This window comes from Brassica rapa, chromosome A08 (genome assembly GCF_000309985.2).
Source record: "Brassica rapa cultivar Chiifu-401-42 chromosome A08, CAAS_Brap_v3.01, whole genome shotgun sequence".
Lineage (NCBI taxonomy): Eukaryota > Viridiplantae > Streptophyta > Magnoliopsida > Brassicales > Brassicaceae > Brassica > Brassica rapa.
In genome coordinates, this window is record NC_024802.2 from 18,724,721 (window position 1) to 18,747,588 (window position 22,868).

General features: G+C 37.8%; 3 protein-coding genes across 5 annotated transcripts; 1 reads left to right on the forward strand and 2 right to left on the reverse strand.

Annotated features, from left to right (window-relative positions):
- The first annotated feature begins 65 nt into the window (after window positions 1-65).
- Window positions 66-22,403, forward strand: LOC103835634 (disease resistance protein TAO1). 3 transcript variants are annotated; one of them, XM_033276635.1, is made up of 8 exons: window positions 66-77; window positions 9,853-9,858; window positions 15,506-15,513; window positions 17,673-18,187; window positions 18,434-19,565; window positions 19,638-20,048; window positions 20,130-21,728; window positions 21,803-22,403. In XM_033276635.1, exons 4-8 carry the CDS (start codon window positions 17,709-17,711, stop codon window positions 22,352-22,354), a joined length of 4,173 nt encoding a protein of 1,390 aa, XP_033132526.1. In that variant the 5' UTR covers window positions 66-77; window positions 9,853-9,858; window positions 15,506-15,513; window positions 17,673-17,708; the 3' UTR covers window positions 22,355-22,403. The 3 variants fall into 3 exon arrangements, with proteins under 3 accessions (XP_033132526.1, XP_033132525.1, XP_009110064.1); XM_033276634.1 differs by lacking the exons at window positions 66-77; window positions 9,853-9,858 and having other exon boundaries at window positions 15,496-15,628; window positions 17,639-18,187; XM_009111816.3 differs by lacking the exons at window positions 66-77; window positions 9,853-9,858; window positions 15,506-15,513 and having other exon boundaries at window positions 17,488-18,187.
- On the reverse strand, window positions 2,605-14,543 carry LOC103836251 (disease resistance protein TAO1). The gene is made up of 8 exons (XM_009112499.3): window positions 14,402-14,543; window positions 14,090-14,316; window positions 12,573-14,006; window positions 8,518-9,634; window positions 8,018-8,428; window positions 6,224-7,810; window positions 5,603-6,153; window positions 2,605-5,479 (listed from the first exon to the last, which is right to left on the reverse strand). The coding sequence occupies exons 3-7, from the start codon at window positions 13,019-13,021 to the stop codon at window positions 5,617-5,619; spliced, it is 4,101 nt and encodes a 1,366-aa protein (XP_009110747.2). The 5' UTR covers window positions 13,022-14,006; window positions 14,090-14,316; window positions 14,402-14,543; the 3' UTR covers window positions 2,605-5,479; window positions 5,603-5,616.
- LOC103836252 (putative F-box/kelch-repeat protein At1g27420) lies at window positions 13,636-14,793 on the reverse strand. Its single transcript, XM_009112500.1, has 3 exons — window positions 14,402-14,793; window positions 14,090-14,316; window positions 13,636-14,006 (listed from the first exon to the last, which is right to left on the reverse strand). Exons 1-3 carry the CDS (start codon window positions 14,791-14,793, stop codon window positions 13,636-13,638), a joined length of 990 nt encoding a protein of 329 aa, XP_009110748.1.
- Window positions 22,404-22,868: the final 465 nt, after the last annotated feature.

Consider the following 22,868-nt stretch of genomic DNA (forward strand, 5'->3'; position numbering starts at 1 on the left):
TTCAGTGACATTAACTGCGTCCAAGAGTAGTTCAAAAAATAGGAAATCCAAACTGAAGCAAAGACGGAGGAGTGATTCTTAATGGTTCTCTTCGCTTATATCTCTCTTGAGAATTTTGATTTTGATTGTCGTTATGTAAGAGAAGGAGATTGAAGTTGTGTTGAACGGAGTTAAAGGTTCTGAAGTGGGCCAGTGACGTCTGAATACTATGGGCCGTGGAGACATCTTAAGCCCATTGTCTGAGGCCCCAAAAGAGATGGCTGTCCAAACACATTCAAACAGAAGAGTGAAGTGTATGGAACAGAGTAAGAAGGATACAGCTGGTGGTGTGGTCCTGCAGAATAGATTTGTACCGTTGGTGTCAGCAATCTAAGGGTCAGGAGAGACACAGGTGTACAGCTAGGGCTTTCATTCACTATCTATATATTGTAAAGGATGAGGATTGATTGTAATGAAGCAAGAAGAAATAAAAAAGAGTTTACCCCCTCTCCATATGCTTTAATTTTTTCCTTGTTGCAGAATAAATAAATAATGTTTTCATGATCTCATATTCTATGATAAAACTTAAAATAAAGTAATATTATGGCCTAAATGTGGCTAATTATTATGTAGTGAATTAAAGTTAATGTAGTAAACTAATCCAGATAGTGATCTATAAGTTGTATCTTTACTTTTTACTAGGGAGAATAAGGCTAATATATTAATAGAGTGGGCGTGAATGTAGTGAATTGAAGTTAGTGTAGGAGAATAAGGCTACTCCTCTCCTCGCGTCTCCTCGTGGTGTTCGCAACCTCTTCCGCGATCTCCGGTTCGCTTCTCCTTTGACGTTGCATGATCGCTGTGGGCTTTATCTTTTCGTGGCCCAAGGCCCATTAGTGCACTGACCAAATTTGAATCCAACACTTACTAAAAGAGAAACCACACAAAAAAAACATTTTAAGAGTGAGTGATTAGAAGCTAAATCCTTTTTACACCATCGAAACAACTTTATCTTCTTAGTTACTATCATCCCCATCACTCTCATCAGACTCTGCTATCTCATCCTCTTGGGCGGCCTCATCTTCCTCGGGATCTTCATCCATAAAATTCACAGGAGTTGATAGACCAAACAAACTCTCTCTCTCACTCTCGGTCAAATCCAAAGGAGCTGCAAAGTCGTCCATGGTCAGAGAGAGGTCCAAGGGGATTCCTTCTTCAACTGCTGGAAGCGGATCCGACTCAAAGGCCCATTCATGTTTCCTTTGCCACTCTCGTTCCACATATGAAGTCACATCATCCTTGAGGTTAAAGGATGCACGCATCTCCCGAACCGTTTTATTGTTGATCATGGCCGCTAGAGTCTGTGATACCAAGTCGACAAGAATCCTTATTTTCATCTCCACAGCAGCGTGAAACAGAGATTCATCACTTTAGTAATAACTCTCTTGTCAAATTTGAATATAACATAAGCCGGGAACAAGAAACCTTAGCGAGATTGAATATAGTGTTGGCATTATCTTTTTTAGGAAGTTAGCATCCCAACTCCTCAGCCAGACGTCACAGACATTGGATTTGGTGTGTTTCAAACAATGTAGGTTGATCCTATTTGAGAGTTTCTCACATATATTGAAAAAATCATTCAAATTTTTTTATTTACTTTATTTTCTCTCTCTCTAATTAATATAATAGGGGTAAAACCGAATATATTATGCACTAAAAATGTAAAGTTATTTCTTATGAAACAAAAGAAAATTTTAAAACAGCATTTTTTAAGAAATGGAGGATATATTATTTAATTAATTATTTGAGTCCCATATTTAGTGGTTTACATTTGATAGATCCTTATAACTCATTTGATTTAGAAGAGTTTCAGTGAAATTGAATCTAATTTACTATAAAAACTGTGGAATTTTTGATTAAAGTATCCATTTTACTAGTACTATTAAAGCCATCTTTGCATCTCTCCTGAAAACGAGATCTTTTCACTCTTTCACCAAATAATTTTCCAATAATTTGGATCTTTCTGATCAAACTAACAAAGTCCATATTTATCTTAAAATAAAATATTCTAGTCACTAAATGAGAAATGATTTGTCATGTGTCATTAGTACATTTGATAGATCTAAGTCATTTGATTTAGAAGAGTTTCAGTGAAATTGAATCTAATTTACTATATAAAGTGTGGAATTTTTAATTAAAGTATCCATTTTACTACTACTATTAAAGCCATCTTTGCATCTCTCCTGAAAACGAGATCTTTTCACTCTTTCACCAAATAATTTTCCAATAATTTGGATCTTTCTGATCAAACTAACAAAGTCAATATTTATCTTAAAATAAAATATTCTAGTCACTAAATGAGAAATGATTTGTCATGTGTCATTAGTACATTGATTTTGAAAGAAAAATAATAAAATATGACATAATTCTCACTTTATTATGACATGTACGCTTTCATTTAAAAAGTTTACATTTCGGTAAGATTCTTAAAACATAATAATTTATGTGTAGTATCATGGGCATCATTCTGCTCTTTCTTGATGAAAAGGTTTGTACTCTTTATCTTATATTTTTGACTGGAAAGGTTCTTGCAGTTTATCTATTCTAAATATTTGATCTCCTCTATGTATATAAATTTACTACTAATCATTGTTATCATTCACAATATGCGGTCATCTATGGTTTCATCTCCATCAACCCGAGTGTGTGAGTACTGTTGTCCTCTTATACGAAAAGTTGACATCTTCAAATACATATAACATACAAAGAAATTAACCACATTAAACTCTCTTATATGTTTTTTTTGCTAAACCCCTCTCTTATATTTTGTCGTCCAAATATGTTTTTTTGCAAGGTTCAAACTTGGCCGTTCCTACTTCAACCCAACATCTTCTCCTCACATATTTAATCACTTCGTACTTTTCAAAAATACTTGCTTCTTACTACGAATACTCAGTTATCTCCAATTTATGCAGGAATGTCACTATTTGTAAGTGGTTATAAGATGACCATGAGCCAATTTCCATGCAAATATCTCCTCTCACCATCTCATCATTTTTGTTATGTTGCCACCTAATTAAAACTTTTCAGAGGTAATCTACACACATCTTATGTCCACTAACTAAGGTCGCAATAGCATGATCAAAGAACACTAACTAAAATCAACAACTTCCACAATACTTAATCAGTGTCGCATGGCAACTTGCAAAAACAATCATGTATGACCCATTCGACTGGCAGATGAGTAAACATTAAAAGAAAATTAGCTTCTTCAACGATTCAACTCCAATGCCTAGAGCCAAAACTTACCCCAAGGCATTAGACCAAATGCCAAAGTAGAAGAACAAGAACATGTTAGCTTTGTTGATACAATTATTAGTTTCACTGGATATGTATATACTATAGTTTTACATAGTTGTGTATTTTTAAATATTATTTGAAAGATTTTAAGAGTTCAAATGGGAAAGTGTGTGACGTTTCAGTATTGTCCCGTAGCTAATATGGGGTTAGCACAGTGGCGGCAAAGTATATAATGAAGTGTGACGATGATACGTTTGTGCGAGTGGATGCTGTTATCCAGGAAGCAGAGAAGGTTAAAGGAAGAGATAACCTTTATATTGGAAACATTAACTTCTACCATAAGCCTCTGTGCACTGGGAAATGGGCTGTGACATATGAGGTACATATGCTTAGAGTCTTTACACTCACTTGAGCTTAACAAGTAATGTGTGCTTAGCCTTTTATGTTATTGTCAAACCAGGAATGGCCAGAAGAGTATTATCCTCCCTATGCTAATGGTCCCGGTTACATCTTTGTCATATGATATAGCCAAGTTTATCGTCGATGATTTTGAACATCAGTGGTTAAGAGTAAGTGAACCTTTAACGCATTTGCTAGATTCATTTAGCATCTGTTGATATGATGTTGTACATGTTGGTTAATGCAGTTATTCAAGATGGAAGATGTGAGCATGGGAATGTGGGTGGAGAAGTTCAACGATACTAGACCAGTGGCTGTGGTTCACAGCCTCAAGTTCTGCCAGTTCGGATGCATAGAAGACTACTTCACTGCTCCTCATTATCAGTCGCCACGGCAGAGATTTGCTTGTGGGATAAGCTGCAGAGACTCGGGAGGCCCCAATGCTGCAACATGAGATGACGTAACATATGTTTTTTTTTATTTTTTGCCGGAATTCGTTAGAAAAGAAAATGAAGAAGCAGATGTGAGAGTTTGTGGAGCTGACTGTTTTTCTTCCTCATCAAGATGAGGAGTTTGAATTATTTTAGCTATACTCTGTTTCATCAACAGAGAATCTTTAAAGATTGGTTCGAGAAGAGTACAAGGAAGGATAGGTAATATTATTGTATTCTAACGTTCAGCAACTTTAGACTACGTCACTAGTACATCACTCCTATAATAATTATTTATTTGTTTTTGAAGGTTTTTAGTTCTGAGTACAAAGATAAACAGAGGAAATAAACCATAAAACGAAACATCGACAGAGTTGAGGGCTAAACACAAATTAAGCTGACAGCCCCACACATTTTGCAAAATCAACAGTTGATGAGAACACTGGTGGCGTGATAACCAGATAGTATAATCGGTGTGGCTCTCCACATGTCTGCGTCCTCTTTATCAAGGTCACAGCTTAAGACCTCATAATCACATCCCCGTTTAAAAAGGATAACCTTATTGTTCCATTGCCCTAGTTTGAACCTGAAATCAGCCCGAGGCACAGACACCCCAGCTCCAAGAATTCTTCTCTGGATCAAACACTCCCATTCCAGGTATGTTATAGTTGAGGAAATACACTTTGTTCCTAACAACAGTGTAGGAGTGCACCGACAGTGTTAGCTCCAGGAAAGGAGCCTGTTCACTGGAAAACAGAGCATGTGCTACACCGTTCATTCGGTATGTGAGATACCGGTATGAAGGAGTAATTAGCTGATGACGTGGAGACATCAATCAGAAGATCATTGCTTTTGTGATAAGCATGGAAAGATCTGCTGTTGGCGTAATATCAGGAGAAGAAAATATTATGTAACAGAGTTATAACTGTAACTAGAGAGGTAGTCTAGGTTAAGGTTTGAGAGGTTGAAAAAGAACAAGTGTGAGAGGCTGTTCCGCACTGTGCTTGCTTTGTAACAATTGGTGAAGCATTGTCACCAGTTGAGTGTTGATTAGATTAAGGATTGGTCCGTGTCAAGTCAGAGTTGACGTTGTGTAAACCGGATCAGACAGATCTTGAGAGATTGTCTGAGAGATTCTTAATATAACAAGTTGAGTTATTTGGAAATTGTTTCAGTTCTTATACTTTGGTATCCGTTTGATCTTTGAAAAAACACACACAAAAGCCAAACACCATGTCTCCAAACATGAACAACAAATTTTTTTTTTTGTTTATTAGCACCAGTCTGTGCAGTTTCTTATCTTCTGTGTGGTAGTAGATCAGGTAAACTCAGAGCCACCGTTGGAGCTGGGTTCACCTTGTACCAAAGAGCTGAAATAATCAACAAGTTTCTGAGAAATGGTTTACTGTGTCTCGTTTAATACTCTGGGCATGTAGTAACTACAGTGGTGACTTTTGTTCAGTTTGCAACAGTAAGTAAGAGAAGGACTATACCATTTGTTGGAGTATCAGGCAAGACACTCGGTAGAAGATTCATTTTCTTCAACAGTGCTGAAAAAATTGGCAAGTTTCTGAGAAACAGTGAACTGTGTCTCGGTGAAGCCACTCTCTTCACCTTTAAAATCGTCATCCCCTTCGTACACCAGATGAATCCCATGCATCTTTAGCTCAACGCCTTGTTTGACTGGTGGTTCACGTTTGGTGACTTGTATTGTGTACCCGTCTTTAAACATAGTTACCATTGGATGCATAGCTGGGTATCTGCAGATGTGGAGTTGGTCATCACTTGTTCTAGGCACTCCAGAGAGGTGCAACGTGTGGGTGTATAAGGCTAGATCAAGTTTTAGAATTTTGGCTTGAACCTCCACCACATCAGGAAGCTGGTAGTCATCTTTGCATTCCTGTTCAAGAGCCACAACAACAGCTAAAATTACGCCTCTGAGCTCTCTGTTCGGCTGAGTTGAGTATCTGAGAGGGCCTTGTGAGAACCAGACTGGGATTCTGTTTCCAGGTAAGCTCAGATTCACCATCATTTTCAAAGAAGCCTGCAGTATAATTCAATATATATGTAAGCAAAGTTGTTAAAGATTTTTAGAAGTTTGTGGGAATTATCACCTTGGAGAGTCTTTTCTTTACTTCATAAGAGCACTTGGAGTTACATCCGCTCATGTATAATCGTTTCAGAGCCTTCAAGTGCTCTAGTCCTGGAATGTCATCCACTTTGTCACAGTTTGTGAGGTTGAGTTCATGCAAGATCTTCAGCTTGGAAAGGTCTGAAATACTCTCCAATGAAAAGCAGTTTGCTAGGTTAAGCTGCTCCAAGTTACATGGAACAGGAGGAAGACACTTTAGCTCTCGGCAATCATACAATGAAAGTTCTCTAAGATTCAATAACCCCTCAAGGCTAGATGGAAGACTGTGAAAATAGTTATTCCCCAGTTTTAGTATCTTTAGAGATGTAAGCTTCCCAAGAACATCTGGGATCTTACCACATATCCCCCAACTGCGAGCATCCAGTTCCTCAAGCAACAAGAGGTTTGAGAAAGAGCTTGGTACTTCTACAAAGCTAGGAGTAGAATCACTCTCACAGCTTCTAAAAAGAGGTTTCTTCAGCATTTTCAATGTCACTAGCTTAGAGAGGTTTCCAAAACTTTCTGGCAACTCCACAACCAAAGTTTCTTGAATGAACAGATGGTGAAGAGATTTCAAGTCTCCAAAAGACTCAGGAAGCCTCTTGATCTTTTTGCAGTTGTTCATTCGGAGTAAGACTAAGTTCTCCAGCTTGCCAAAACTTTCAGGCAGTTTCTCAATGTTAGAGCCTTCAAGGAATAAGCTATGGAGTGTGTCCATGTCTCCTATTGATTCAGGCAGAACCTTCAGAGACTTGCAGTTCCTCAACACAAGTTTTCTAATAAAGTACAAGTCCCCAATCTCTTTTGGTAGAGTTTCAATTGGAGTCCAATCCAACTCAAGATCAAGAAGAGAGTTTAGTCCACCAATGGAACTCGGAACCTGCTTCAGATGTTTGCATCCTCCTGCTGAAAAGTCAGTCAAAGATGGCAGTGAGCCAGGGTTTAAAGGTAGCTCCTCCACCACGCTTCCGTTGATGAATAGTTTCTTCAATGATTTAAGCTCATTGATAGTGTCAGGTAACTTAGAAAGGGATGCACAGTGCATCAAATAAAGCTTCTGGAGATTTTTTAGTTCTCCAATAGAACTTGGGAGATTTTGCAATGCTGTGGCAGTAAGATTTAGCTCTTCAAGTGATGCCAACATTCCTATGCACAAAGGTAGCTCTTGAATAGATCTGCAACCCTTTAAACTAAGCTTTACAAGTTTCTTAAGCCGGGAGATTGATTCTGGTAAGTTCTTTATGGCAGTGTCACCAAGAAGAAGCTCTTTCAAACATGGCATGTCACCAATGTTTTCTGGTAAGACACTCAGGTTTGAACAGCCAGAGAGGAAAAGCTTTTCAAGACTCTTTAGTCCAGAAACATCCACAAGAAACTCGGTAAGATTCGAACAGTAACTGAAGTCCAGTTGAAGCAATTTACTCAGATTACCAACTGATCTAGGAACCTTCACCAGAAGCATGCATCGTTCCAGAATAAGCTTCTCCAGGGATTTATGGTTTGATAAATCAGGAATAGCTTCTAAGCTATGGCAACCACGCAAATTTACAACCTTCAAGTTCCCATCCATCTGAAAAGGCAGAAAGAACTTTCTTAGCAGTGAGATTTTGACTCAAACTATATACATATAGTTTCCAACTTTAGAGGAAAATAGAAAGCCATACTATTTAAATTCGGTTTATTATGGACTTCCAACTTAAAATCAATCGACAGTAAGTGAATTGTCCTAACCCTTTTTCTAACTACGGAAATGAGACTTTTATTCATTAACACATACCTCTTTTCTGTGCAAACTCTGAACTCGTCTTATTCCACTGTCTGCAAGATCAAGAACAGCAAGTTTCCTAGCAAGAAAAATTGGTGGAACATCCTTTAATGGGCAACCTCTCCATTGTATCCATTTGAGTTCAGATGGAAGGAGCTTAAGATCTCCTTCAAGCTCCACATGATTAATCTGAAGAAGTCTCAACTTCTTCATTGGTACAAAAGGCTCAACAGGAATGGTGATTTCAGAACTTTTTGGCTTTTCCTCTGCTGGAAACTTTACAAACTTATTCTTCAGGTAACTAAACACTGATCTTATGCCTGGCTTGTCATGTAGAGTCCTCAATGCAATGTCCTCTGCACTTGGGTCCCTAGCTAACTTCTTTTTGAAGTCCAATACTATTCCTTGGATGGATGATGATCCCTATAACCCCATTACAGAAAAAAATAATAATGAGAAAATGTAAGTCCAATTCCAATACAAAATGTTATATAAACTGTAGATATAAGTACCTTCTTGTAGTTTAATACATTCATGATTTCACCACGATCCCATAGTCTACCTCGAGTTTCAAGGTCCCCATGATGTTCTTTAAGGTCTATCTGCATACCCATGTCTCGAATCTGATCATGCATCCAAATAGTTTCATCTGCCAAGAACTTAACAAGAGACTTCTGTCTTAGCACATTGAGAGCAGCCTCAGCTTTAAACCCACAACCTTTCAGTACGTCGATGACTTCCTCTTTCTTTATCTCCATTTTAAGGAAGAGACACGCAATGTCGAGGAAGACTGTCTTCTCTTCATCGTCTAAGGATTTGAAACTCAGCGCCAGAACAGTCTGAAGATCACCTGGTTGGGTACTTTTTAGCTTCTCTAGTTCAGTTAGCCATTCATGTTCCTTCTTGTCATACAGATGCGAACCAAACACTTCAATAGCCAATGGCAAGAGTCCTGTTATCTTGACAATCTTCTTTGACAACTCCATTAGATTTTCTGTTGGCTCTTCTTTTCCTAGTGAATGATAACTAAACAGCTTCAGTGCTTGCATCTCAGTCAAGCAGTTAACCTCATACTTTTGGTTCACAGAGAGCCTACTCAGAATCTCTTCATCTCTGGTTGTAATGATGATAAGACTTCCTTCACCGTACCAACTTTTTTCACCAACCAGCGCATCAACCTGGTCTACATTATCAACATCATCTAAAACCACAAGAATCTTCTTCTCATGAACACTTGTTCTGATCTTTTCTCTGCCTCCGTTAGCATCTTCTATTTCAGGTACCGAACGGAGAAGAGCCTTGATGAAACTCTTTTGTAGATTGAGTAAACCATCTTGGTCTGATGAGTTTTCTCTAACGTTAGAGATGAAAACTCTATGCTCGAACTCTGCAATGATCTTGTTATAGAAGGCTTTTGCAAGAGTTGTCTTACCAATACCACCCATACCATAAAGTCCCAGGATTTGAACATCGTCACAACTGGGTTTAAGCTCGACCAGATTCATCAAGTCCTCGACACGTGATTCCAGCCCGACCGTGTATTCTCCAACTTTCTCGGGCGTATTGCTCACTTGTGCTAAAACGCTTTTCACCACAAGCTCTATCATGTCCTCATCAACCGAGTTTTCTCTGCCAAAACAAAAAAAAACAAAAACACTGATGAATTTCAGACAAGAGCTCAGTTCATGGTGTAAACATGATTCTTTTTTTTAGTACCAAGAGGCCGAAGCCCTTAGTCTCCCCTAGACCTAAAAGCGCATGTAATATTAGTTTCGTTCCAGAAACCTCAAACCTCTGACACAATGGTTTAGGATCCTTTCTAGTTGTGCTAATGACTTGTAGTAGACGCAGAGGATATAGAGTCCTACTTGCAAACAAAACTAGAGAGATTTCAGACCAAAGTCATAGCTCGCTTCCATAGTTGTATCTTCTACTCACTAAACCTTTCCGCATGCTCTTGGCGAAATGTTCGTTTGGTTTACGGACATGCGAGGGATCGACATCATAAAAGATAGGTATCACCAGGCGTTTCAGAGACATTACGGACATGCAGGGCATAGCTAACGACGACGGAGGCCGCCGAGTCCTTCATGGCTTCGACGATGTTTGGAGAGGTCTCATCTCCTCCTCCTTCCAAACCATCGTTGTCGCGAAAGACACGAAATTTTTCTTTCACGTTGAGTGCGTCGTAAATCCGCTTCGTGATGTTGTGGCGCGTCTCTTCGCCTCGGAAGCTGAGGAAGGCGTCAAACTTGAGCCTATGCGGCTTGGACATAACGTCAGTCTCCATCTCCGATCCGATCTTTTTTTTTTTTGACTAAAGGCTTTCAAATTAAATATAAACGAACCATTACAAGATAAGACGAAGGTCTTATAGCTGGATAAAGTTTGCATGAAAGTGGTTGAATCTCCTCCTATGAAAACACAAAGAAAGAGACTAGAGTAACCAACAATACATGAAAGACAATAGCTAGTGATGGGTTCCACGGCCGCGACGACCACGTTTTCCTCGTCCTCTAACTGTCTTCCAATCCATGTCTTGGTATTTGGTTGGGAGTTTTATTTCCCTTCCACCTCTTGTCAAGCTGAGTGAGCTAGAAGGCTCTGTCACAACTTCATCCACATCTCCTAACAATGTGAAACGAGAGGGGCTCTCAAAAACACAAGCGTTAGATGATGTGGTTAAGGGATCAACAACTAAAGTTTTCCGAGCCTCAGTGTTGATAATGCTTGATGGAGAAGACTCCATAATAAGTGTAGTAATGGGAGTAGACTGTTGATCTACTAATGTGGATAAAGTGTTGACGGGGCCAAGTGTAGCAGCAAGGTTCTCCTGCTGAATGGGTAAGGAAGAAGGTGCAGAAGCTATCAATGTGCTTCCCGCAGCAAAGTGGTCCACAGTAGTATCTGAAGGAACAAAAGTAGGTGGCGATGCATGAATGGTTTCAAGTGTGGAACGGAGACCTTCTATCTCTTTAATAGAAGTCTGAGCTGGTGAACTAGCATTTTCCTTTTGTTGTAGGACTATATCAATATCCACTACAGGGACCTCGGAATGGTTATCTTCTGGAGCTGACGAGCAAGGTTCTCCTGCTGAATGGTTATCTTCTGGAACCTGGACGGTCGGAGATGGTAGAAGACACCTCTTCGCCTTGTGTCCGAGGTTTCCACACCTCTCACACATAGATGGAATCCATGTGTATTCCACATTAACAAAGAAAATATTACCTTGTTTATCATCCAGTGCAATAAGTTTCGGGAAGTCTCTATCAAGCTCCATCTCCACTAGAACCTTTGCTTCGCCCATACTAGTAGGATCAAGTCGAGGTCTATCAAGCTCCATCTCCGATCCGATCTTACCTCTACAAAGTTAACTCTGATGTCACCGGCTCTCTACTTCTCCGGCCCAACGGTGGTCAGAGAGAGAAACTCACGCTACCATGTACGTTGAGTGACTTGAGTAGTTGACTATAGTAATGAAGGCGAAGAAGCTTTGGATTTTGGGAAATGCCATATTTCTACTTTTTTATAATAAAACAAAAGACTTTTAGTAACAAAAGAAATGTATTTTTAATGAGTCTCGTATTAATTGGGAGTTCTAAAAATAATACAAACAATTAATTATATTAAAAAAACCAACAAAATCTAAAACATAAGTCTATAAAATTAAATAACAGCCAAATCATTAAAAAAAAAACTGAAAACATAAATTTACCACAACAAATTTTTAATTTTAACTTTTCAAATATAGTCAATAATTTTATTTTTAAAATTAATAATAAATTTTAAAATATCGAACTTGTCTAAATATATATAAAATACACAATCTGTACAACAAAAGTTAATTGAAATGTATATTATTTACGGATGAGCATTTTGTAGTGCTAAATTCTCACAAACTGGCATAAGGATTCAGAGGCAATTTTGGCCTGGTTGATGTGGATCAGGTTTGATTGCATCGATTTGGCTATGATATTGTTAATTTAATAAAATTTCAATCTAAAACCAATCGATGATAAGTGAAATAATACATATATCTTATATATTACTAAGGATCATTTTTAACTACCTATGCTGGAAACTTTGTCTCTAATACTTATGGGCAAACAAAAGCTAAAACGGATGTCTTCTCCTACTGGTATGCACTTGATAGATGCAATGAAACGATGAGATGATTCTCAAGAAACTTACAAAAAACAGAACGATCCAAGCTTGGACGAGAAACGAAAAGAGGGAAGCTAGATCAATAATCCTTGTTTTTATTATTCAATAAAAAAAACATCTTTGTTTTCTATGTTGGATAGTTGTGACCATGTCTTATGGAAGATAATCAGAAAACAGACAGCCGCATGAATTGAAAGGCTTAAGAGTTTTAGATGAGATGTATATGTAAAAGTCTCTACCAATCATATGATGTAAAATGTTGTTTGGTATCAAAAAGATTATAAAATGAAGAGGAATATGATTAGAGATGAAAACATTGGAGTACTCATACTCTCGTATTTGTATTCAAGAAAATTGATGAATGAAAGTAAGTTGTGTAAAAAAAATAATAATAAATAAATACCTGTGCACAAATCCGGAGATATTCCCCACTATTTTCATGGCTTCCCTCCATAGTTGTATCTCCTCCTCCCCAAATCTTTCCGAGTGCTCTTCAAAATCCATCTCGAAAGGACCCTGCGTCCGAAAACTCCATGGATCAACCTCATAAAAGATTGGTAATATTGGACGACCCAGTGATGATCTCAGATCGCAGAGCTTGGCTAATTCTTTAAGACACCAGTGAGACTTAGCGTAATCAGGGGATAAGACGACGATGAACGCCACTGAATCTTCGATAGCCTCCACGAGACTTGGACCGAGCACCTGATTCTTGCGTTCCACATGACATTTCCATACCCGGACATGTTCCTTTATGAGCGCTTCATAGAGACGATCCGTGAAACTGTGGCTTGTTTCTCTTTGGAAACTGAGGAATATGTCCCACTTGAGCCTCGAATGGGTCTTCATCATCTCTGATTATTTTCTCTTCGAAATCAAGTTTAAAAGATGCAAAGGATGCATAAATTATTACGTGAATCCCAAGAAAAGGATATGTAAGCTTTAGTATTGCACCAGCACACGCAACCGGTTTCTATTTACTTTTTCAAAATATAGAAGCCTTCAACTTTATACCTAAAATTTAAAAACAATATACCTAGCTCTTCTCCAAACCTGAAACGCCGCGCAGTTCCATAAGTAATATAACTTTATACCCAAAATTGATGTGGATAGGTTCGATGGAACCAGGAACTTCTTATTATCGAAAGTGCGCATAAGAAGCGTCACATCCCATGCTTCCCATATCCAAAAGATATAACATAAGAATATAAGATATATAATCACAACACAAGAACAAAGCTATATATGCTATGACCCTTTGGCCCGGCAAAAGCATAAACAGTAAAAGAAAAATAGCAAATGTAGACTAGGTAAGTACTAGTAATAAATCACTCTTTTCTTTGGTAGGTTAACACTTCTGAATGCAAAGATGAACGGAGGAAATTAATCATAAACGAACATCAACAGAGTTGAGGACTAAACACAAAGCTGACAACCCAAAACGTTACACACAATATTTTGCAAAATTAAAAGTTGATGAGAACGCTGCTGACGTCATAACCAGATAGTTTAATCGGTGAGGCTCTCCACTCGGCCGCGTCCTCTTTACCAATGTCACCACATAAGCCCTCACACCCTTGTGCAGCCAGGATAACCTTATTGTTCATTTGCCCTAGTATGAACATGAGCTCATGCCCATTGAACGGAGGCACAGACACTGAGCTCCAAGAATTCTTCTCTGGATCAAACACTCCCATTCCCGAATTGAAAATTTTCAACAAATACACTTTGTTCCTAATAACAGCGCAGGAGTAAACCCAAAGTTCTTGCCCCGAGTCTAACTGATCCCATGTCTCCATTTTGGGGTCATATATGTCAATGAAACTCGATCCAGAGTCTGAATAAGATGATCATCATCATAGTATATTGTGAGAAAGTTTAACTCGGAATCTGTATTATACTCGCTCTTATTACTCTCACCTGCAACGAAGAGTTTGGATTTGAAGGAGAATGCGAAGGCACAACTAGAGGTTGGCCGGTATGGACAATCCATGAGGCTCCATTTGTTAGTTTTCGGGTTGTATACTTCCAAGCTGAGAAGCTTATCACCATATGAGGTAAAGCCTCGGATCACATACAAAAGGCCGTCCACTACAGCATATCCAAAGTTGTAACGTGGTATGTTCATGTCTGCCAGTTTTCTCCACCTGTTTTTTTTTTTTTTAATCAAAGAAAACAAAACCACTAAGAAAAGAAACCCTAATGTCACAAATTGATCAGAGAGATTCAGACCTGTTAGTAGCAGGATTGAACTCGTAAACATCGGCCGAGGCAGCGTTATCATATTCTCCCTCATGATATTTTCCACCGATGAACACGATGTTTCCGCCATCGAGCGTCGCAAGGCCGGAACCGCTCTTCAAAAGCCCAGGGACAGGAGGGATCCGTCCCAGTTTGTTACCGGAGCAGTCGAAAACTTCACAGTACTGATCATCCTGTAGAACACACATCAACTCCTCCACCGATCCCGTCAACTTTCGAACGGCCGCGTAACGCTCGCTCCTGAGGAATCTCCTCCATCGCGAGCACACCTGAGAAATGATCTGAAAGCTAGAGCGCGGGATTCTCGAAAGGCACAGCTCTGCTACGTCGTCCATCAAACCGGGTATTAACGACTCCACCATTGTTACTTGTCCTTCACGATTTGCATCATTAGTTTAGTTCAAAGCTTGATATAAATAAGAGATCATTACAGCACTTTGGATTTTGTAATCCATTATTATTCAATAATTGATTTTAAATATTTTACTAAAATTTTGGTCATTATATTTAAATTATCTCTATAAAACTTTAGTGGATTTTCAATCTTATGTTACTATTTAAAATAGGGATATTGCATTTTATAACTATTAAAAAAAGTTAAATTAGGTAAATAACCATCACTTATATTATTATGTACATTTGTATATTAATTAATTTGTAATCCATTATTATTAATTGATTTTAAATATTTTACTATAATTTTGGTTAATATTTTAAATTATATCTATTAAATTTTAAAGGTTTTTCAAATCTTGTGTTACTATTTATAACACCTTTACTAAAAGGTCATAGTCCCTATGTTTCACCTAGAGTGTCATTTCATATTTTTTAGGGATATGGATAAATTATTTGAAAACTCCATTTCACTATAATTCTCTCTTTAAGTAGTATATTAATACAATAAAGTTAAAACTAATTTTTTTTTTAAATGTATTGAAGATACAAAACAACTCTTCCACTACTCGTCATCCACTAGAACACACATTAACTCTTCCACTGATCCCGTCAACTTTCGAACGGCCGCGTAATGCTCGCTCCTGAGGAATCTTCTCCATCGCCAGCACACCTGAGACAAGATCTGAAAGCTAGAGCGCGGGATTCGCGAGAGGCACAGCTCTGCTATGTCATCCGCCAAGCCTGGTATTAAGGACGATGACGACGCCATTGTTACTTGTCCTTCACGATTTGCATCATTAGGTTAGTTTAAAGCTTGATATAAATAAACAGGGTTGCTTAGCTTCGGTTTAGGTTTAATTTTTCGGGTGGTTTATTAATAAATTTATCTTTTATATATTATAGTTTATATGATTAAAAATTGGATTTAGAAAAACATAAAAAATTTCAGCACCCGAACTTTTAAATATAACATTTCTGTTTTATTTAAATATTAATAAAAAATAGTTAAAATTATTATTATAATTTTCATGAAATAAAGAATAAGAAAAGTTAAATAACTAATTTTTAGCGCAAATATTTGTCACTTAAATCAGAATAACAAATTATTAAAATTAAAATCTTAAATTAAACATCATACTCATATTAATAAACAAACTATATATATATCGTTAATTATATTATATAATTTACAAGTAACTATACTAATACATTTTAATTAATAAGTTCATCTGATATGATCAGTTTATATATTGAATTATATCCATATATTACGATTTCTTAAAAATGACATGTATTTGATTTATATGGCAGTTAACCAAATCCAAGCTATTTTTGCTATTTCTGTTCAGTTCAGTTTTAACTAGTTTGGTATTAGAAGAAAATGTATCCATTAGAAAAAGAGTTACGAAATGGTTAAATTATGTATACATAATATTTCTATTTTACGTAGCATTATTTTATATTAACAATTTTGATCTAAATTTTCAAAATATTAATGTATTTTTATGTATTTAATTTGAATATTTAATCAAAATACTTTTATAACCATTAAGTTATACACAATTTAACATTTGTATAATTATATGTAAATTACATACTTATAATTACTAAAATAAAAAGTAAATAGTGTGTGTTTTGACTAGTGATTAGCTAATTATTTAAATCCTTAAAGTTTAAAACTCTGAAAACTAGTTGGAAAAAAAAATCTCATAATTTGAAGGTTCGAAAGCATCTCGGAGATGCCCAAGGCATTAGACCAAATTCTAAAGTAGAAGCGGTAAAACATGCTATCTTTGTACATACAACTAGGATAAGACCTGCGGGTAAATTTATATAAAAATTATTTAAGAAATATCGTATGAAAAAAAATTTATATTATTGATCGAATTAATATATTTGACTCTTAAACAATTTTTTAAAAACTTTTTTGTTAATTACATAATTTGTTTACTAATGAACTGATCTTATTTTTAAATATATTTGAGGTCAAAAAATTATTTATCGCATAAAAACCTAATGTTTAGGCCGAAGAATCTCATGCCTACTATTTGGTTACAATGAAACTATATCGCTCGGTTTTATATCATGATTTAGCAATTTAAAAGTTAATTATGGTTATGAGAAGTTTACGTTCACGTGCCAATCCTATATATCTTCGATATTTTTCTCTTTTTTGTGTCATTTTGGTTATTGTTCAATATAAATATCGATTTTTGAATTTATTCTCATTTATTTCTTTTATTTTGGCCTGAGGTTTAAAAAATGTTTAAGATTCAAAATTATTAAAAAGATACATACTTAGGTTAAGATATGTGCTTTGTGCAGAATAAATACTTATTTTATAGTTTTCTGTATATTATAAAATAATAAAATAATAATTATGCATTAAATAACTAAGAAATTAGTTACTATTATATAGTAAATTGGCTTACACATATAAATCAAATGACCGTTCTTATTTATTCGCAATCATTTTAGAATAAATAAATTAAAACAATCGATCTTATCTATCGTATACTACCGTTTAAAATTACATAGTTGATTTTACCAAAAAAAAATACATAGTTGAGAGTAAATAAAATTTTAAATATTATTTTAAAGATTTAACAATAGTTTCTCCGGAGTTCAAATGGGAAAGTGCGTGACGTTTCAGTTTTGTCCCGTAGCTAAAAGTCATTGCGATGACTTTATTTGGCATGAGCAGAAAATAGAAAGTGGGCATTTATTTATTAATTTAATTAAAAAAATATCCAAAAGGCAAGTTGTCGTCGTCTTCCCAAAATGAGCTTTGTCGTCGTCTTCATCTTGTAGTCAACCAACGATCAAATCCAGACTCTCTCGATCGTCTTTCACAGTTTTGACTTGGAGAAAGAGATCGGAGATGGAGGCTTCCGTTCTTTCGAAGCCGCCGCATAGGTACAAGCACGACGTCTTCCTCAGTTTCCGATCCGAAGAAAATGACTTCTCAGAGCGTCTCTACAACGCGCTGAGAAAAGAGGTCCGTGTCTTCCGAAACGAAGGTATGGAGCAAGGAGGAGGGACTGATGATGAGGACAACAAACGCCTCTTCAAAGCCATGGAGGACTCAGCTGCCTCCGTCGTCGTCTTCACCCAACACTACGCAGACTCTCGATCGTGCCTAGATGAGCTAGCTACCCTCTGCGATCTCGGAACGTCTCTGGATCGTCCCATTTTGCCGGTCTTTTTCAAGGTCGATCCCTCTCATGTACGCAAACAGAACGATCATTTCAAGAAAGATTTTGATGAACACAAGAAAATATTTAGCAAGGAAGAGGTACAGAGATGGAGAAAAGCTATGGAATTAGTTGGAAATCTAGCTGGATATGTTTACAAACTCAGGTAACCATATAACGACCAGCTCCATATGACTCTGTTTTATTCTCGTACTATTATTTTGCGAAGTGATTTTTCTTATTCGAGCTCTAATTATTCTAAAAGTTAGAGTGGTTAATGTCGTTGTTACCATTAAAATGTGGTTGTTGGACCTTGGAGACAAATACGCAATGTTGCATCTCCATATAGACATAGAAGATTAACTGAAGTTTTAAGATGTTTGAATTTTTGTTTCTTTTTTTTTTTTTGCAGAGAAGGGACGGTTGATCAGGTTAAAGATGAGGATGACACGATAAAGCTTGTGGTGAAGAAGGTTTTAGCTCAAGTGAGCAACACACCTGAGAAAGTTGGAGAATACACCGTGGGGTTGGAATCACGTGTGGAGGATTTGATGAAACTTGTGAACGTTAAATCCACTGGTGACGTTCAAGTCCTGGGACTTCACGGTATGGGTGGTATTGGGAAGACTACACTTGCGAAACGCTTCTATAATAAGAACCTGGAGAACTTTGAGGACCACCGAGTTTTCATCTCTAACGTTAGACAAGAATCATCAGACGGCTTGCTCAATCTACAGAAGACTTTCATCAAGTCGCTATTCGGTTCGGTACCTGAAATAGAAGATGTTAACAGTGGCCGGGACAAGATAAGAGGGAGAGTTCGTGAGAAGAAGATTCTTGCGGTTTTAGATGATGTTGATAATGTAGACCAGGTTGATGCGCTGGTTGGCGAAAGAAGTTGGTATGGTAAAGGAAGTGTTATCATCATTACAACCAGAGATGAAGAGATTCTGAATAAGCTCTCTGTGAGCCAAAAGTATGAGGTTAACTGCTTGACTGAGGTGCAGGCCTTGAAGCTGTTTAGTTTCCATTCACTACGGAAAGAAAAACCAACGGAGAAGCTGTTGGAGTTGTCAAAGAAGATTGTCAAGATAACGGGGAAGTTGCCACTTGCTGTTGAAGTGTTTGGTTCCCATATGTACGACAAGAAGGAAGATGAGTGGCTAACTGAACTAGAGAAGCTGGAAAATACCCAACCAGGCGATCTCCAAAGTGTTCTGGCGCTGAGTTTCGAATCCTTGGGAGATGAAGAGAAGACAGTCTTCCTTGACATTGCCTGTCTCTTCCTTAAAATGGAGATAACGAAAGAAGAAGTCATGGACGTACTGAAAGGTTGTGGGCTTAACGCTGAGGCTGCTCTCACTGTCCTCAGACAGAAGTCTCTTGTTAAGTTATTGTCAGACAAAGACAATACTCTTTGGATGCATGATCAGATCAGAGACATGGGAATGCAGATGGTCCTTAATGAAAGCCGTGAGGATCCTGAAATGAGAAGTAGACTCTGGGATCGTGGTGAAATCATGAATGTATTAAACTATGTGAAGGTATTTTTCTAATCTACAGCAATTATAGTATTTGTAAATTTGGCTTCTATTAACATGATAATGGTATGACAGGGAACAACATCCATCCGAGGAATTGTATTAGACTTCAAAAAGAAGTTTGTGAGGCATTCAACTGCAGTCGAAATAGGGTCGAGCAATTTACAAAACAATCAAGGCATCAGCTCTGCGGTTAGCTACGTGAAGAGTATGTTTGTAAAGTTTCCAGAAGAGGAGAAGCCTAAAACTTCTGAATTCACCATCCCCATAGAGCCTTTTGCACCAATGAAGAAGCTGAGACTTCTTCAGATCAATCATGTGGAGCTTGAAGGAGATCTTAAGCTTCTCCCATCTGAACTCAAGTGGATACAATGGAGAGATTGCCCATTGAAAGACGTTCCATCTGTTTTTCTTTCTGGACAACTTGCTGTTCTTGATCTTTCAGAGAGTGGAATAAGAAGAGTCCAGACTTTATGGTTCAAGAAGGTAAAGTTTTCTTAATTTCCTCTACCATGGTTTTGAGTTAAAAAGTGTTACTGATGCTAAACTCCTCTCTGCTTTGCACAGGAGAATGAGAACTTGAAGGTTGTAAATATGCGCGGCTGCCACAGCTTAGAAGCCATTCCTGATTTGTCAAACCATAAGGCCTTAGAGAAGCTTGTTTTTGAGAGATGCAAGCTTCTGGTGAAGGTTCCTAGTTCAGTTGGCAATCTGAGTAAATTGCTTCACCTGGACTTCAGTTACTGTTCAAATCTTACTGAGATTCTTGCGGATGTTTCTAGACTGAAGCATCTTGAAAAACTCTTCCTCTCTGGCTGTTCAAATCTGAGTGTGTTGCCAGAAAACATCGGTGCCATGACATGCTTGAAAGAGCTTCTTCTTGATGGAACTGCGATAAAGAACTTACCAGAATCTATTGGTGGTCTTGAAAATCTTGAAAAGCTTAGTCTATTCGGCTGCAGATCTATTCAAGATCTACCTGTAGGCTTGGATGCATTGACATCACTGGAGGAGCTAGATCTTAGTGATACTGCACTGAAAACCCTTCCAAGCTCTATTGGAGGACTAATAAATCTCAAGAAGCTGCATCTGATGCACTGCACATCCCTTACTAAGATTCCTGACACTATCAACAAGCTAATATCATTGAAGGAGTTTTTCATCAATGGAAGTGGAGTGGAGGAGCTGCCTCTAAACCTTGGACCACTACAATCTTTGACTGAATTTTCAGCTGGAGGATGCAAATCACTGAAGCAGGTTCCGAGTTCCATTGGTATGTTAAATAATCTCTTCCAACTTGAGTTGGATCACACTCCAATAGTAACTCTACCAGAAGAGACCGGTGACCTGCGCTTTATTCAGAAACTTGAACTGAGGAACTGCAAGTCCCTCAAGTTTCTGCCTAAATCAATAGGAGGTATGGACACACTCCAAAGCTTATACCTTACAGGCTCTGACATTGAAGAACTGCCTGAAGAATTCGGAAAACTCGAAAAACTAGTACTACTCCAAATGAACAAGTGTAAGAAGCTCAAGAGGCTTCCCAACTCATTTGGAGACTTGAAGTCTCTTTATCATCTGTACATGGAGGAAACTTCGGTGGTGGAGTTGCCAGAAAGTTTTGGAAACCTCTCTAAACTAATGACATTGAAAATGATGAAGAAGCCTCTCTTTAGAAGTGATACTCAAGGTAGTACAAGCGAGGAGCCTGGTTTTGTAATACCAGACTCTTTCTCAAATCTCGAGTCCCTAGAGGAAGTGGATGCTCGCAGTTGGGGAGTCACTGGTAAAATCCCTGATGTTTTTGAGAAGCTTACATCTGTGAAGATACTCAACCTTGGGAATAATCATTTCCACAGTCTTCCTTCTAGCCTCAAGAAGTTAACAAATCTCAAAGAGCTTATATTGTATGACTGCCAAGAGCTCACCTGTCTTCCTCCTCTTCCATGTAACTTGGAGAAGCTTAACTTAGCAGACTGCTTGTTATTGAAGAGTGTATCCAACCTTTCGGAGCTGACGATGTTGCAAGAACTCAACCTCACAAACTGTAAGAACGTGAATGATATTCCGGGACTAGAGCAGTTGAAGGCTCTAAAACGGTTATACATGAGCGGCTGTAACTCCGATTGCTCCGCTTATGTAAAGGAAAGACTCTCCGACTCCAAGGTGATGATTCCCACACACTCCCTCAGAATCTCAACTACCTTAAACTAACAACTTGCTTCTCTTTCTCATTACAGGCTTCTTTGAAAATGCTGAGGAACTTGAGCGTGCCTGGAGACAAAATCCCACACTGGTTCTTGCAAGGACCAGTCAGGTATATAGCTCAGCCGAACCGAGAGCTGAAAGGCGTAATCATTGCTGTTGTTGTGTCTGTTAGCCAACAAAGCAAAGATGACTTCCATGTCCCTGATGTGTTGGGGATTCAAGCCCAAATTCTCGAACTTGATAAAGTCTTGGTCAACCACACGTTGAACCTCACTGGAGTGCCGAGGACAAGTGATGATCAGCTTCACATCTGCCGGTACTCGCAGCACTACCCAATGGTTTCGATGTTGAAAGAAGGGTACACCATACAGGTGATCAAACAGAAGGTGTGGATCAAACAAGACGCTGAGCTGAAGATGCATGGGATCCATCTGGTTTACGAGGGGGATGATGATTTGGGAGCCGAAGAAAGTGAGTGTGTGACGGATCAGACAATGCAAACCGTTTCTCAGAGACTTGCCAACTTTTTCGGGCCTTGCAAAGACGGTGAAGCCAGCTCACAAGGTGGTTCTACTGTTACATGACCGAGAAGTTGAGAAACTGCACTCAAACGGGTGGTAATACAAAAAAAAAAAAAAAAAGTGTATTTGGAGACATGGTGTGTTTGGCTTTTGTGTTTTATTTGTACGTTTTTTTTTCAATTTCCTCCAAAAACTATTCTCAAGCTTGTTTGCTTCTTTAACTTTGCTTCTACAATTTATAAGAAAAAAAAAAAAAAAAGAGGAGACTCTTTGTTTCCCATGATTTCCTGAGCATTCTTTTAGAATTGAACGTAAATGGCAGGCTGTTAAGTTGTGATAATCTGGCCAAGTGATGTCAAGACTTTTAAGGGATTTTAGTTTCAAAGTCTTAAATCAACTTAATAACAAATAGTTGACTTTCACAGCTTGTTGTCACAGTATCAAAGAAGAGAGGCCAACATGCTATCAAAAGGACATGGTGACAAGACGATGGCATTATTCAAAGATAAGTGACACTAGCATAACGTTTCTTTATAAGTCTCTTGTCTCTTATCCTAAGACCAAACCCCACATTTCA